Source organism: Sinohyriopsis cumingii, chromosome 16 (genome assembly GCF_028554795.1).
Source record: "Sinohyriopsis cumingii isolate HCF-2022 chromosome 16, ASM2855479v2, whole genome shotgun sequence".
In the NCBI taxonomy this organism is placed as follows: domain Eukaryota; kingdom Metazoa; phylum Mollusca; class Bivalvia; order Unionida; family Unionidae; genus Sinohyriopsis; species Sinohyriopsis cumingii.
In genome coordinates this window covers 61,480,125-61,495,889 of record NC_142976.1, presented here as the reverse complement: position 1 = coordinate 61,495,889, position 15,765 = coordinate 61,480,125, and the positions used below count along the sequence as shown (strand labels likewise).

Genomic DNA, 15,765 nt, shown 5'->3' with positions numbered 1-15,765 from the left:
GGGACATGAATCATTATATCGGAACATGAATCACACTATATCAGGACATGAATCACTATATTGGGACATGAATCACACTGCATATCAGGACATGAATCACTGTATATCGGGACATGAATCACACTGCATATCAGGACATGAATCACACTGTATATCGGTACATGAATCGCACTGTATATCAGGACATAAATGACTGCTTATTTTTCATTTTTCGTTAGTCACACATATATCACTCTTCACATCAGGACATTATTCATGCTGAGTATCAGGGCATTACTCACACTGCATACCAGCAAATTACTGCCACTCAGCATACCAGCACATCACACTTGACTACACTCTGCATATCAGAATGTTGACCTCATTCTGCATATCATCTTAAGCACACTCTGCATACCATGTTGCTTAACCACACTTGGTATACCATGTTGATTAACCACACTTGGCATACCATCTTGTTTAACCACAACTGGCATACCATCTTGATTAAAAACTCTCAGCATGCCAGCTTGATTAAAAAATTAACTACACTCAATACCATCATGATTAACCACTCTTGGCATACCATCAAAATCAACCAAATGGCATACCATCTTAACAACACTTGGCATACCATCAAAATCAACCAAACTGCATACCATATAGATTAACCACACTCTGCATACCCATATAGATTACCCACACTCTGCATACCATGTTGCTTAACCACACTTGGCATACCACCTTGATTAACAACTCTCAGCATGCCAGCTTGATTAAAAAATCATCCACACTAAATACCATCATGATTAACCACATTTGGCATAACATCTTAACAACAATTGGAATCAAAATCAACCAAATGGCATACCATCTTAACAACACTTGGCATACCATCAAAATCAACCAAACTGCATTCCATATAGATTAACCACACACTGCATACCATCCTGATTAACCACACTGCATACCATCTTGATCTTGTACATGCAGTAACTGCTATAGAAAATGTGTGAAACAGACACACAACTATTACAGAGTTAATAGTGCTTTTATTTGATAAACATTTGCTTAACTATCTATGCAACATACCATAGTATATATGCACTATGTATGTAATGTACAGCACAAAAGCAAAAAACAAGAGGCATCAAGAATTAAACAGCTGAGAAACAACCAAGATAAGTCTTACAGTTTTTATCTTTTCCACTGGACGTTGCACCAGGTCACTGATATGATACTGAATGTAGTTACCAATGGGTAACTGTGTACAAGTCGTTTTCATGCATAGTGGATGTGTTAACTAACAGGTAACTATACAAGTACTTAATTCCTAGGTGTTGTACATTGAACAGCATATTGCTCAAGATTGCAATGCACTCTTTGAGCAGGAGTAAAAAAATACATCCGCAGGTGCTTGCCTATCTAATGTCGATGATTTCCTCTACATGGGTTTTAAAGACTCAGAGCCACAATAACTTGGTTTGGCAGAGCAAGAGACTCAATCAAAGCATCATGGGTTCAATTTCCACCCAGCTCAGCTTCCTGCAAGTGTGCTTGGGAAGGCCAGCCACTTGGCTCCCATTCACTTGGCATGAAAAAGTCAACAATGTGCAGAAAGTGGTGCTATAAAGTAACCACCAACTCTTGGACTTGTTTCTTGAATTTCCTGTGACAGATTCTCCAGTATGAATCAGCACAGAGACCCTATATTGAACACTAGTAGTAAATAGCAATAAGCAATGTTCTAACAAAAACTCTGAACAGGCAACAGTGTTTGGAAACAGTTTTAATAAAATTACGTAGTTACATGAAATGCGCAAGTTTTAGGAAAATAAGCAGCTCACAAGAAAATTATACTATACACAATGGATCATAACAGCTGTTAGCTTTAACAAGAACACTGCTAAATCACTGGAAAAAAAATGGCCAGTAGAAATATTTAAACTTTTCATTCTATCAACATTAAAAAAGTGTAACATTTCAATAAAGCATAAAACATCCATTCCTAAAACAAAATGTCAAATTTCAACAATTAAAATACATCACATATATTTAACATAAAAAAACTGTCTACTACATAATTTATTGATACAAATGATACATTTTTTCATGCCTTCGAAAGAGAAGAAACAAAAAACACCATTAATATTATTACTGGATTGCAAACCATAAATGCTGTAAGTTTATTTGTATTAATGGGGTACAAATCCTTGTACATTTTATTTCCTTTGAACCATGGACTGGCATGCTGTTCATGATTCTGAAAACAACAGCTTATGAAAAAATGTCCCAAATGCTAATTCTAAGTAACCAAAAGAAGCTGAGCTCAATGCCAGTAAATACAAATCACTGAACCAAGAAATACAGGCCGCGGTACCATAATTTTCACAGACGGATATAGTGCTTCTTATGAAACATCTGCACGTCCATACGAATTTACACGATTCCAAAAGGCAATAGTACAAGAAAAAATGAGGTCAACATAAAGGATAAGCTGAATCAATTGACCATGAAATAAAGGCCACAGTGACCTAATTTTTTCAACAACAAAAAGTGTTGCAATCTACATGTTTAAAATCTACCAGCAATAAGCACTGTTCAAAAATATCACCTAAATGCAAGCTAAAACAGAAAGTAAGCTTAATGCAAATGTTAGCAAAAATCACTGAACCATGAAATATAGGGTACAGTGATTTAGGTTCCACTGATGGAAATTAATGCTGTAATTACATACCAAGTATTGCGACACCACAGGCATTAACGCCTAAGAAAATGAGCCAAATGAAACTGTTAACCCAAACTATTGAACCAGAAAAGATAGGTCAAAGTGATAAAATGTTCATTTTATATATATATATATATATATATATATATATATATATATATATATATATATATATATATATATATTATGATCAAGGAGCTTACTCAACAACACAATTTACATAAACCAGTTTTACCAGTAAGAATGACCTTGACAAATGACCCCAAATCCATAGGCCTCTTCCACACCTTATGTACAAGCCCTCAAAAAACACAAAGTATCTTGCCGAGAACAAGGGGTGAAATGATACACTATGTAGCATACATATATGATTTGCAATACACAACTGATGATATGATACATTATCAATACACATCAACTTGATGGTCTTTTTATCTTCAGAAGGTCAGTCAGTAATAGAGTGGTGCCTTTTTAGTGTGTTAACATTTTGGTTGTATTTCCAGTAAGATATAAACTTATCATCTGTTCATATGCCATTCTCATCCTTGACAAGATATAAAAAAAGCACCAACAGACAACTTGTTAGCTGTTAGTGATTTTAATCCAATGTTTGAGGCATTTCAGGATAATACATTTAATCGGATGCAGGATTCATCATGGCCACTGTGCCGTATTTTTTGCACTGCACAAATTTTAATTCACTGATTTTAATTAAAAATAATCTTATTACCAATTTCATGTCTTCGTTTGAATTAGGAAGACGTTACATGTAATCTTCAAAGCAGAAGAAATAGTACAATTTCCTTGTGCAAGGAAATTCCGATCTAGAACAAGTCTGGGTGTGGGAGCCGAGGTAACTAAGAACCATTTGATTCTACTACAGTAGCCTCAGGATGCAAAACAACTGCTATGGCCACTGGCACTTGTTTCAGTCAGTGAAAAAGGAAAACAAATGATAGCATCCATTCCCCTTATACAAAGTAACAACCGGTGACAAACTTCTGCAATGTGAAATCTGCCCGACCCATTTCTGTGCTCATTTTATTGATCTCAATGGCATGTTCAATTACTGACAACATATATCAACATGAAAGGATACATTTCAAACTTGTTTCCACTTGAAGTACTTTACATTTACTTAATAACCACTTTTGTGCAAAGTTTGCTTGTTGCTTTGTTTCTACTTGGATTGAGTTTGGATGCCAATACTCCCAGCATGTCATGCAGCAAATAAGCTACATTAAGTTCTGTTTGGTAGCTGTTTACTCTGGACTGGAATAAACAACAACCACCTTTCTGAACTGAACATACACATTTCACTGTGTGACACATCTGAAGTGTAGTCTTCAAATTCGAATCAAACAGATAAGATACAAAGTTACTCAGAAACTTTGCAAAAAAAGTGGTGATTACATGTTCAGTCAAGTACCTCAGCCATAAATGGAGGACAAGTTAAGAATGCCTCCTTGATGCTGATGTCAACAGTGGATGAACATGCAGAAGAGATAAAATATTTAACATGGAATTACAAGGAGTGATGAGACAGATTTTGAACCATATCACCTTGTGGTAACTTTTAGAAGTGGGAGTTCTCAATAACTGTCAACTGCTGAAGATAAAAGTAATTTGTATCATGTAATCGTTTTGTTTTGATTCATCACCTCTTATATTGATATGTCTATCAATATGGCAAAAGTACTGATGTACAACTTCATCCTACACAGAACTGAGTTTTTATCTCAAAATTATTTTTCTTCCTTCAGCCAATAAACTTTCATCTTTAAAACCCCAAATCAATAGGTTTCTCCTTTAACCAATGTGCATGGCACTAACTTTGGTGAAGATATTGGCAGATAACTGAAACTGTGCAAAAATCATTTTGTCTTGAGCTCTGACCTTTTGACCCCCAAAATCATTAGGCTTCTTCCTTACCATGTTCCAGCTATCAACAAGGTTCAGGTATGTGATGAACAACTAATGTTATTGTGAGGGAATCATGTTTTTTATTTCAGTCACAATGAACGAGACCTTTGATCTTTCGATGTCAAAATTCTTTTTTCAGTCAATGACCTTGATTTTTTAGCTCTTGACTAAAAATCAATAGAGCTCTTCCTCACCCAAAGTGCAAGCTACTTACAAAGTTGGGTAACTGTAGATGGTGGACAACAAAGTATTGTGTATAAAACAATTTTTCCTCTTTCAGTGTTTTGACCCCAAAATCAAGAGTGTTTATCCTTACCAAGCACGAGCCATCCATAAAAGCTGCTAATTGTAGATGGTTAGATAACTCAAGCTATTGTATGGAAAACATTATTTTTTTCTTTCAGTCAGTGATGTTTAACCTCTTGCCCACTAACTAATTGGGTTCTACCTTGTCCCAGTGCAAGGCATCCACTGAGTTTGGTAACAAGTTAGTCAAAAAAGTGTTTGCTTAATGGAGGTTTAATTTATTCAAATAACTTGTTTTATGGGTCTTGAAGAGTCCAATGTTTAAGCTGGGTAATTAATGGCAGTGATCTTTAATGACTGAATTTGGATAAAAGTTTCATTACCAATACTGTACTATTCTTCAAACCTGCAGATACTGTAAGTGGCTGTGAAGCATTGCCTACTTTAGATTGGATGCCAGGTATCAAGGGTGTAAGGTAGATCAGGGTTCTCAATGTTTATACTGACATGTACTGGTATTTATTCCCATAATGCTGGTTGTAATTTTATTTAATGAACATTTTGTAAACTGGTGATCCCTACTCTGGAACATGAAGTGTGCCTTGTACTTTTACTGCAGTAAAACCTGCCTTAGCAGATACCCAAATATAAAGGACACCAGCTCTGGCAAGGCAAAATGTATGGATTCCTTCTGTTTATGATTTTACCTCCATATATTGCACATCTATCAAGTAGGGAAAAATATATGGACCCATTCTATTGATTACATAATTTACCACAATTCAGAGCTCTTTAAAGGGACACAAGCTTATGATGAGCAAAATACATGGATCCTTACTGTTATACTTTTGACCTTAATATAATGGACACCAAATTTCAAACTCTCTAAAGTGTCCTTAATAAACAGGTTTCACTATCTGTGGTATTCATGGTGTATTAAAACAGTTTCTGACACTTTATGAAACCTTGTTCAAAACTGTGTGTCTATTTCTTTGAAGACTTTTTTACTTATTTATTGCCTGGATAGAAATGTTTTAATTTGAAGAAAAAAATGCCTAGACTGACTGATTTTGCCTACTAGATTAATCTTTCTCATTGTCAGTCTTATATTTTACGTATGTACAATGCTACTGGATTTCTGGAGTCCTACCACCAAGTACCAAAAAAGACCAAAATCATTTTACAAAATTGAAGAAGCACATATGATACATGTTTACTATAGCTGTATAAACAGTAAAACCATAGTAATCTCAAGCGCTTATAAAAAAAAAAGGAAAAATGTCTTGTAAAATGGAAGTTCCAATGAAAATGCTGGAGGTATAACAAATTTACACAGTGACAAGTGGAAAAGAAAACTGTAAAAAAAGGAAAAATGAACAAAATTATTTATAAATAAAGGTCAAAATTGGCAAGTATACACTAGTATTCCTTAAAGTCAATAAAAACCATGTCTATATTTATCTAAAAAGAACAAGTTCATTACACTGACTACTATATTTTATTCATGTTAGTGTACCCAAATCTATGGTCAGATAATAAAGTGACGGACTAGCTTCTTTAATATGATTTTAAATGAAAAGTAGTCTCATTCATCCAGACCTCTTCTGTGGCTCTGAGAGATCTATGCCAAACAAGGGATTGAAAAAAATGACCTTCTACAGAACACCAGAATAATGCTTCCCCAAATTTGGAAATGTGACCGGCTGATGAGACTAGGTGGAATAAAACATACTGTGATTACAAGACAAAATCATGAGTCTCGTAAACATTGAGAGTTTTCATGAATGACCGAGAAATATCTCCTCCATCAGCAACTGAATACAAATATTTTTATGTATATCCTTTTAACCCTACAATAGAAGTTTTGCTATGAATGATCGCAGAAACTACTGTTATGTGTTGACAAGCATTGTGGCAGTGAGTAATGTTTTGCTGCTTTGCTAGTACAAAGTTTCACCAAAGTGCAATCTATCTGTGACAGTGATCGAATGAACATTTGACCAGAACCTTGTATGGTGGAGAGCAAGAGACTAGTTGAACGAGACTACGTAAATCTATAGAAAATGATCTGTTAGGTTATTCTTAGATGGCAGAATTGGGTCACAATATTTGCAGCGTCATGCGCATTTTAAACACGGAGGAATACAGTATGTAAAGAGATTGTCACAAATGACTGGAACTATTTGAATGTGATATTCACGAAGTATCTGTCAATAAGACGAATTACCAGCAGCCTCCCGCATCCGAGGCAGATGCTTAGTCCATTGGCTTGATGATGATTAAAACCTTCAATGTATTCTTGTCTTCCCCTACACAGAAGGGAGAATTAATTTTATGAAGTTCGTTAAAGTCTACTATGTCATTAATATTGCACAGGGATTTTTCCTTGTCAAAAATCATGTACTTGGAAACTCCACTGCAAATGTACTCTGTACCATCCTGTGAAGCTAAGACAAAAACGCAAATACTGACTGCTCTTCTCTCAATTTTATCTGATGAAATGGATAAACGAACAGTTTTGTACATGGTCTCCTCAATTACTTTATTTGAGAAAGCCTGGATCATCAGACACTGTTGAAAGCGGATTCCTTTTGGGTACAGGTTCAAATGCCAGTCCCAATGTTGGTCGACACTGGAACCACCAAAAGGTGTTGAAAAGAATGCTCCTTGTACCTCACCAGGTAGCAGTAAGTTAAGTTTCTCAACAGAAATTGTAGTACTCCAGGTGTCGTTGGTATAGTTACGAGCTGAATACTGGAGACAACTAGATCTGACTGTTGATTTATCTTTAGTACACCTGGAAGATGTGTCCAAAGATCTGTGTTTGATGGCATCAAATAATTTCTGCAAGAAGAAGTCTTTGAATTCTTTGACCAACTCATCATGTTCAAGATATGCCAGTTGATCCAACTGCATCATGGGAAATCTGATATGATTCATGACTTTCTGAAATAGATTTTCTCGCTCTGACCTGTCAGAGAAAGTCTGCGCATTGAACCATCCCTTTACAGCAAGATAGAGATGAAATTCATCTTTTACTACCACATCGGAGCTTTTCATAAAATTGCATAAAATGTTCACATGCATGAGATTGAATACTGGAGTCTGAGCTATCATTTGAAAGTTATGAAGCACGAACTGCTGACAAATGTCCTCAAGTTTTTTGGAACCATAGAAAATGGCATACTGAAGCCACATAACAATATAACCTGATGCTGATGGTAAACAGTGTGTGCACATAAACTCTAAACATGCCCGCGACAGATCAGGTACATTGTACTTGTCTCCAAGTGTAAGAATTGGCAAGGCATTACATTCTTTCAGGAAAATCCTGCCAGTATATAAATAATTCAAAAAGATACTGAATACCTCTACACATTCCTCATCTTCTTTCAACACAACCTGTTTTGTATGTGCCTCCGGCCAAGTTGGACTTGTCAACATTGTACGGAATACATCACTTCTTGAACACAAGATCAACTTATGAGCATTAAAAATTTGGCCACCTACTCGTAACTGAACATCACTAAGGTCTCCATCTAAAATCAGTGTGGACAATTTATCTAGTACAGCACTGGAGTTGTCAAAAAAGAATCCACCTGATTTGTTATTTGCTGGCTGAATAGCTTCATGATGCAAGAAATTTGTTGCTTTCTCCATTTCTCTCAATAAATAATTTGTGGAAAATCAGGAAATGTTGATAAAACTTAAAGCCAGAGCAGTTCCCTGCAAGTTACATATCACCAAAGCATATTAAAAAATTTATCTTTTGCATAGAATGTTTACCAATCAAGGCAGCAAAGTTCCAAAAATATTACTTGCCACTTTTTTGGCATAAGTTGTAAAGAAGAACATTCTGATAAGATAATAACTACAACTGTGACAAATAACATTAAAAAAGCATCAAAATGCTTTGTTATTAATTTAAAAAATGGAGAATTACCTAAATTGAACAATAATTATCACAAGTACATGTATGTAGAAAGGTACATTTGAACATTAATGGATTTAAAATCTGATGACAGCATGTAAAAAATGGTCCTTGGATCTATTCAGTTGGATTTTCTTGTCCGCAAGCTTCTTCTCTTGGATAGAACCTACAATAAAATGATGAAATAGTTAATTTACAAACAACTTCTAAATATAAAAATAGCTTGGTCATAAGTTAACTAATCAAAAGAACCTCAAAATTACAGAAAACGTGGTCACTGTCCAAGATCCCTGGGCTCTAAAATTATCTCGTTTTATAGACAGGAGAAAGAGTGACATAATATGTACTTTGCCAGAAAGTACAGACTACTTATTCTGAATTAACTTTTATTTGTGGGGGCAACAATATTCTGGCATTTCAAGTTGCTACAAAACATCAAGTTTCTAAAACCCAACTATGTCCATTTCTATCAGAAACATAGCTGTGCTAACAAAATAATAATAATAATGAGGACTTTGGATAGCCAGCGTAGGGTACAGAGCAAGGGGGAAGGTGTGCTTTGATCGTGGTACTCTAAGGATGATCCGAACAGCTGTGTTTTGAACTTTTTGAAGTTTCTGGAGTAGATATTGAGACAAACCAGACAGAATTGAGTTACAATAGTCCAGTCTTGAAAGTACTAAGGAACACACAAGTGTTTTAGTGGCATCAACTGAAAGATAATTGTGAATGGAGCTGATGTGTCTCAGCAAAGATATGCAGCCTTGGATATGTTCATGACATGTTGGTGCAGTGAGAGAGTACTGTTGAAGAGTAACACCAAGGTTTTGTACTGACTTGTACTGACTGTGAATTTAATGTTGGTGTTGTTGATATTTATTGTATGAGGTAGAGGATGTGAATGAGAAATTCTTTGTGTTGTAATCAGAATGGCTTCAGTTTTATCACAATTCATCTGCAGCTTGTTACATGTCATCCATGATTTCGCATCAGAAATGCACCTCTCTACACCTTGGATGGTAGCATCAACTTGAGTTGGGTGGCTAGATTTTTATATTTGAGTGTCATCAGTGTACAATTGTTGAGACACTTGATAATGATCTATGACACCTGAGGTTGGCTGTATATAGAATGAAGAGAACAGGTCCAACAACAGACCCTTGTGGAAAACCACAATACACCTGTAGATCAACTGGGCTGGAGTGTTTTCCATTTGTGGACACAATTTGTGTCCTGTTGACCAAGTAGGACTTGAACCATAGTAAGGCTGTATCATGAAAACCCAGAAGCTCAACAGCCTAAGCCCTCTCTAAATCTAGATCAAGCCCTTCTAAACAGAAATGTATCTGGATGAATATAATTTTTTAAAAACTTTACACTTTTCCAGTGCAATGATGGGAAATTCAGGTTACAGTTATGACACTCATAAATTTCCCACTATACAAATCCACAACCTCAAAAACTGAAAACTTAATGGAACCCTTGATTGCAGGATGCATGCCAGACAGTTTATATTTGATTGATGTAACTTCTCACTAATTCTAGAATAGGGCAAAAATGCAAAACTAGGGTGACATTAGTGTAGACAGTCCAAATGTTGTAAATTCAAAATAGTCACTGTAAAATATGGTACTGTATTTGCATACTTTCATGTCTGATGGATCAAATACTGATTAAAAATTTATAAACAATTTAAAGTAACATTTTCTTGGCAGGCTGGTAAAACTAATTTTGATCATGTAATATTTACCTGCTGCTAATGCATAGCTTACTGCAGACAGAAAGTACCCTAAACCATGAGATATGAATTAACCCTCCAATAGGGTGACTTTATTAAGTTCCAACATCTAACCTGTGACCATGTCTCATGTGCATTAGCCCTCATTCACTTTCAGGATGTATCTTTAAAAATAGCGTGACATCAGTACAAGATTGGATGAAGAAATGGGACAATAGCAATAAACAAGTATTATATCATTAAAATTAGTTTTACCCCCACCACAAACTATATTATCAATACTACACAACCTGTTGCTACTGTGTAGCTGAATTTGCCAATTTCATGGGAGGCTAATGATTCCAAAACCTAGTGAAGGAACAAGGTACAAACACTCACCCTTACTGTAGAAGTGTTGACTGCTGTTAATTGGTAAACACATGAGTCACGTTTTGTGCTACCATCAGCTCCAATGAAATATGCCTTCACTTTGGTAGGTCAACAAATAACAGAAGGAGGTTATGTGAAATTGCCAAAATTAGGCTTTCATCACATCCTCCAAAAACAAATGAGTTAGACAGGCACAAGAGGTAGTCTACAGTAACAATTGCAAAAGATGTTCTGCTTGGCAACATAAACACTGGGTGCAGATTATCTCCTAGTCTGAACGACGCACTTGGCAATTTTACTCGAAAACTTGTTTTGGCAAGCCAAGCATGAAGGTTGAGAATATGCAGGCTATTGGAGGAGACATTCCATGTGCTGTGACAGAAGGTCCCTCCTCTAGGGTAATGTCCTGGGCTGGTCTACCAGCAGGTTGACAAGACTGCTAAACCACAATCGCTGAGGTCAGAGGGGTTTGGGGGCATGCATGGGGACTCCAGCCAGAAACTTGTCCTGATTCAGCCACCATATCAAATGATGGGGGAAATCTGAGCAATCAGAGGGTTCCAGTTTTATTTCCAGTTTGAAAGGAGGAGAAACAAGAGGGCACAAGTGTAATCCACCTATGTGAACCAGGTCCACTGCCGAGTTCAAGGTCATCAGGAGACAGTTTTATGTACATTTAATTTGCTTTGCTTGTTTGTTAGTTTTATTTTATTTTATTCAATACATGTTACTGTAATATAACATTGTATGTTGGACTTTTATCATTAGTGCTTTAACACTTTCAAGTTATATTATGTTGTGTCCATTTGAAATGAATTTTTTATTTCTTCAAACTACTGAATTCAAGTGATTATTTTCTCTGAATATACAAAAGTGCTCTGATAAAATTCTTGGATAGAGAGAGTCACTGGTGTTTATACAGTATTCAAACCTGGAATCATATTTCTGTGATTCAAAAAAAGACTCTTGGCACATCAACACACAAGGAGCTATAACAGACACATCATCGCCATTAGTTTCTGGATTTATTCAGGACTTTTACTGACTTTTATTCAGTCCTCTATATTATTAGGACCTGTGTCTGTAATTCTTTGATTATTTTGGGATTTTATTTGCAATACCTTAAGTTCTTGTCTCACAGGACACAGCCTAATTATGTTTCAAGAGGAAATTCATCCCCATGTACACAAAATCTTGAGATGAAGTATGCTCTGATTTTTCCAGGTTGAGTAAAAGACCCAGCCTAGTCACAATGGACTGTCAGTGATCTAGTCTAAGGGGCTCCAACTGGCCATTGTGGATCAACCAATCTAGGGGTTATACCACCAGGTTGCCTAAAAAAAATTAAACTTTGCCTTCTTCTGAAAGCAAAACCTACCTCTCCCAGTTATTTTTAGATGTACAATGAGTGACAGTAGTTCAACACATTTGAGATGCTCCCTCACCATGGCCAGGTAGTTTCAGTGTTGTGTTGTACACAAAGGTGAAATGTACAGCATGTATCAAATAGCTGGAGTTGATATCAATTGCACCATTAAACGAACTCTTGCACACTCACAGGCATGTGTTGTAACAGGTGACTGACCATTAACCCTTTCTCAAGCAAGTTAGAAAGTTATTACTGACCAATTTCCACAATTTATCATTTTATGATGAATACTTATCTTGTGTTCCAAAGCTTAAAAATCATTATATAAATAACAATTTGTGGTTTAAGAAGAGAATTAGTGAAGAGTACTTTCTAACTGCATTATTTTCTTCAAAACATCAGTTTGAACTCTAAAGTAAACCCGTCTTAGGGAAATAATGGCAGAAATAGCTTCCTCCAACTGTTTTCATGAATCATGGACAAATATACGAAGGAAACTATACAATTCATACAAAACAATCTCGTTTTAGCCTAAAACATATAATGTTGTGGGTCAGAAATGAATGGGACAACGCTATACTGTGGAATTCAAAAAATGCTATATGGTCAAAGCTGTTTTCTGATTCTCTTTTTTTAAAAAAATAATATGACGGAAAAAAAAGCAGTGAAACAAATACTATTTAACCAATACATGACATTACTACAAGTAAGTTAACAAATAATAAACCAGAAATTTGGATCCTATCAAGAGATTCTTGTAATGAAACTTGAAGTCAGTGATTAATAAACTTTCTTTCTAAAAATACATGCACTTGCATGTTAACTGCTTCAATTCAGCTGGAAAGAGTCTAGTTCATTCATATCAACTTTAATAAACAAATTCTTGTTGAATAACTCTCAATTACAATACTGTAATCTAACTACTCCTACTATTAATTACAACTTATAACTTCTATTCCACTCTTTTAAAGTCATGTGGCCAAAATACACTTCATATATCTCATATTCCAAACATACACTCTTTCAAGTTTAAACCAATGTTAAATGCAAATATGCATACTGAGAAATAAAGGAAATAATTCAAACAATAGAACACACACACATTGTGTTTCTTCCTTTGCTCCAACTTCTCCCTGTTCAGCTTTCACTTCTCCTATTCTGTCCAAAGGAGAAGTCACTTCTCTCTAAAATTCAAGTCTAGTTTGACACCTATCATCAAAATATTGGAGGACACGGCTCCCCCGTCACCTTCAGTGGATAGCAACTACTTTCATGATTCTGATAAAAGCTCCTCATGTTGAGACTAGGCCAAAGGGTTGAACACTAAAATGGAAGATCTCCCCATTCCAGCAAAACTGGAAGTACTTTCTTCTATTGAAGGTATGCATGCTGAGAGTCAATGGAGACCACCAGTCTGCAGGTCTTAACACATTAACCCCTGGTGATGAGTTTACTTGGCAGGAGGTAGTAACCTACTGCCGAGCTCTGCAGCATCAAGGTCATGTATGATACACTAAAGTGGGTGGCATTATAGAAAGGTAGACAGATGTAGCTCTAAATTGATACCAAATAATCTGGAATTTCAAGTTGCACTACAAAATACAGAGGGGAAAAACATCATTTTCTGGACCAGGTTTTTTTCTATCCAAATTCTCCTGTGGTTGGAATCCAATTTTGTGTCTGGATTTTAGACTTTTTGGTCTCAGATCTAAGGCAGGCTGCAAACAGACAGATGAACCTTTGCAAAGAGTAGGATAAGATGGGCATTTGGAATAAAGAGTGGCCTTGATATGAAAAAAACCAGTCCGTTAAGCAAAAAAAAAAATCAAACTTTTACCCTTCTGTTGATGGGCGAGCCAAATAGCCAATGAAAAACGATGTTCCTAACACAACTAGGCATTAGGTTATTGGAAGATCACCTGGAAGTTGATGCTTTAGTATGTATTCAGAAATAGCTTTTAAAATGTACTTCCTACTTGAATTTCTGACGAAAACAACAAAAACCTCCAGGGGTAAGACTGTTTAAGTGTCAAGGACAGCATCCTTGAGGACATAAAGCATCCCTGTTGACAGAACTCTGTACACAGACAGAGATTCCTCCTTCAATAAAGCAAATGCAAAATAAATAAATAAAAATAAAACGTATATACAGAAATGTTATGAACTTTATACAGGAAATATTAGAGAAAAAAAATATTTTATGTAAACTTTGTCATAAAAACAATACTTGTATATGAATTAGTCTAAACAAATTCTAATACCTGTAAGTATTTAAAAGGAATAAATACCTGTATTGTCTTGTTACATTGTCCTTATAGATTTCTTTTGAAAAGTAAGGAGCCAGATGTTACCAATCTCTTTTGGATTTCACTTTCACATGAATGAAACATTAATAAAGACAAGCTTTACACATATGGCTTTTGGATTGGACATACACTCATAATTGTAAATTCTAAGAAATTAAAGCTGCAATTCTGGATTTGCAAACGAACATTTCCCCAAAATTTCCTTTTATATACCACATACATTTGTAAATTATGCCTCAACAACAGTCTGGTTATATTCTCTAGTGACTGCTTCATTAATTAACAACAAAAAAACTTTCCATTACTGGATTTGTTTTCAATATATACAGTGTACAAAAAATGCTCACTTTTTGGAGAAATCTTTTGTTTCGCAAGTAACAGAATAAGTTGTTTGCCCTTGCTATGAGCAAAACCTATGAAAAGGAGTATTCTTTATTTGCTAATTTGTTATTTCTGATGCTTGGACCTTCTCAGAAATACCATATTTATTAACCTGAGATGAAATTTTAAATTTGGCCTGTTATCCCTAGATAATACACATTGGCCGGTAATACCCTGACTGACGTTAACTCCAATTTATTTTAACAGTGAATCAAGTTATTCTAAGAAATTAAACATATAAATAAACGTGTTTGTTTCGTATCATATACTTATTTTCCTTTTTCAAATATATTTTAACCATTATAACTGCCTGTTTCCATGGCGAAAGTTTCAAATATTACTAAGGTCGCTTACGTTTCTGAGGTTCTTGGGTCATAATAAATGCAGAGAGTGAACCGCATGGGGGAGGAGGGCTATTGACTGGAATGGGGCAATTTTGTGAAAAGTGGGCGAGCTATTTTATTGGTGGTAATTTTGTTAAAGCTGCTATTTTGTGAAAAGTGGGGCGTTTTTGTCGGGGGCAAGTTTGCAGTGAGGCGTTTAGACCTGCTTCCGTAATAAAGCGTAATGGCCCACATTTCTGTATGGTATTGATGACTGAATGAGGGTTCACTGTAGCGAATAGAGAATCATGAATACTGTTCACTTATGGAATTCTGAGCAATAAAAAATACATATTTTACCATTTCAATTCACATCGCCAGAAACTGATGACAATGTTTGCTTCGACAAGTTTGAATCAAATAACCAAATATAAGACTGAAAGCTGCCATTGCTGAAGCCCGGATGATCGAC

At 35.6% G+C, this 15,765-nt stretch overlaps 1 protein-coding gene across 1 annotated transcript; it reads right to left on the bottom strand.

Moving 5' to 3' along the window:
* Positions 1-1,750: 1,750 nt before the first annotated feature.
* Positions 1,751-15,756, bottom strand: LOC149780547 (BTB/POZ domain-containing protein 17-like). Its single transcript, XM_089937569.1, has 2 exons — positions 15,654-15,756; positions 1,751-8,973 (listed from the first exon to the last, which is right to left on the bottom strand). The coding sequence occupies exon 2, from the start codon at positions 8,534-8,536 to the stop codon at positions 7,133-7,135; it is 1,404 nt and encodes a 467-aa protein (XP_089793695.1). The 5' UTR covers positions 8,537-8,973; positions 15,654-15,756; the 3' UTR covers positions 1,751-7,132.
* Positions 15,757-15,765: the final 9 nt, after the last annotated feature.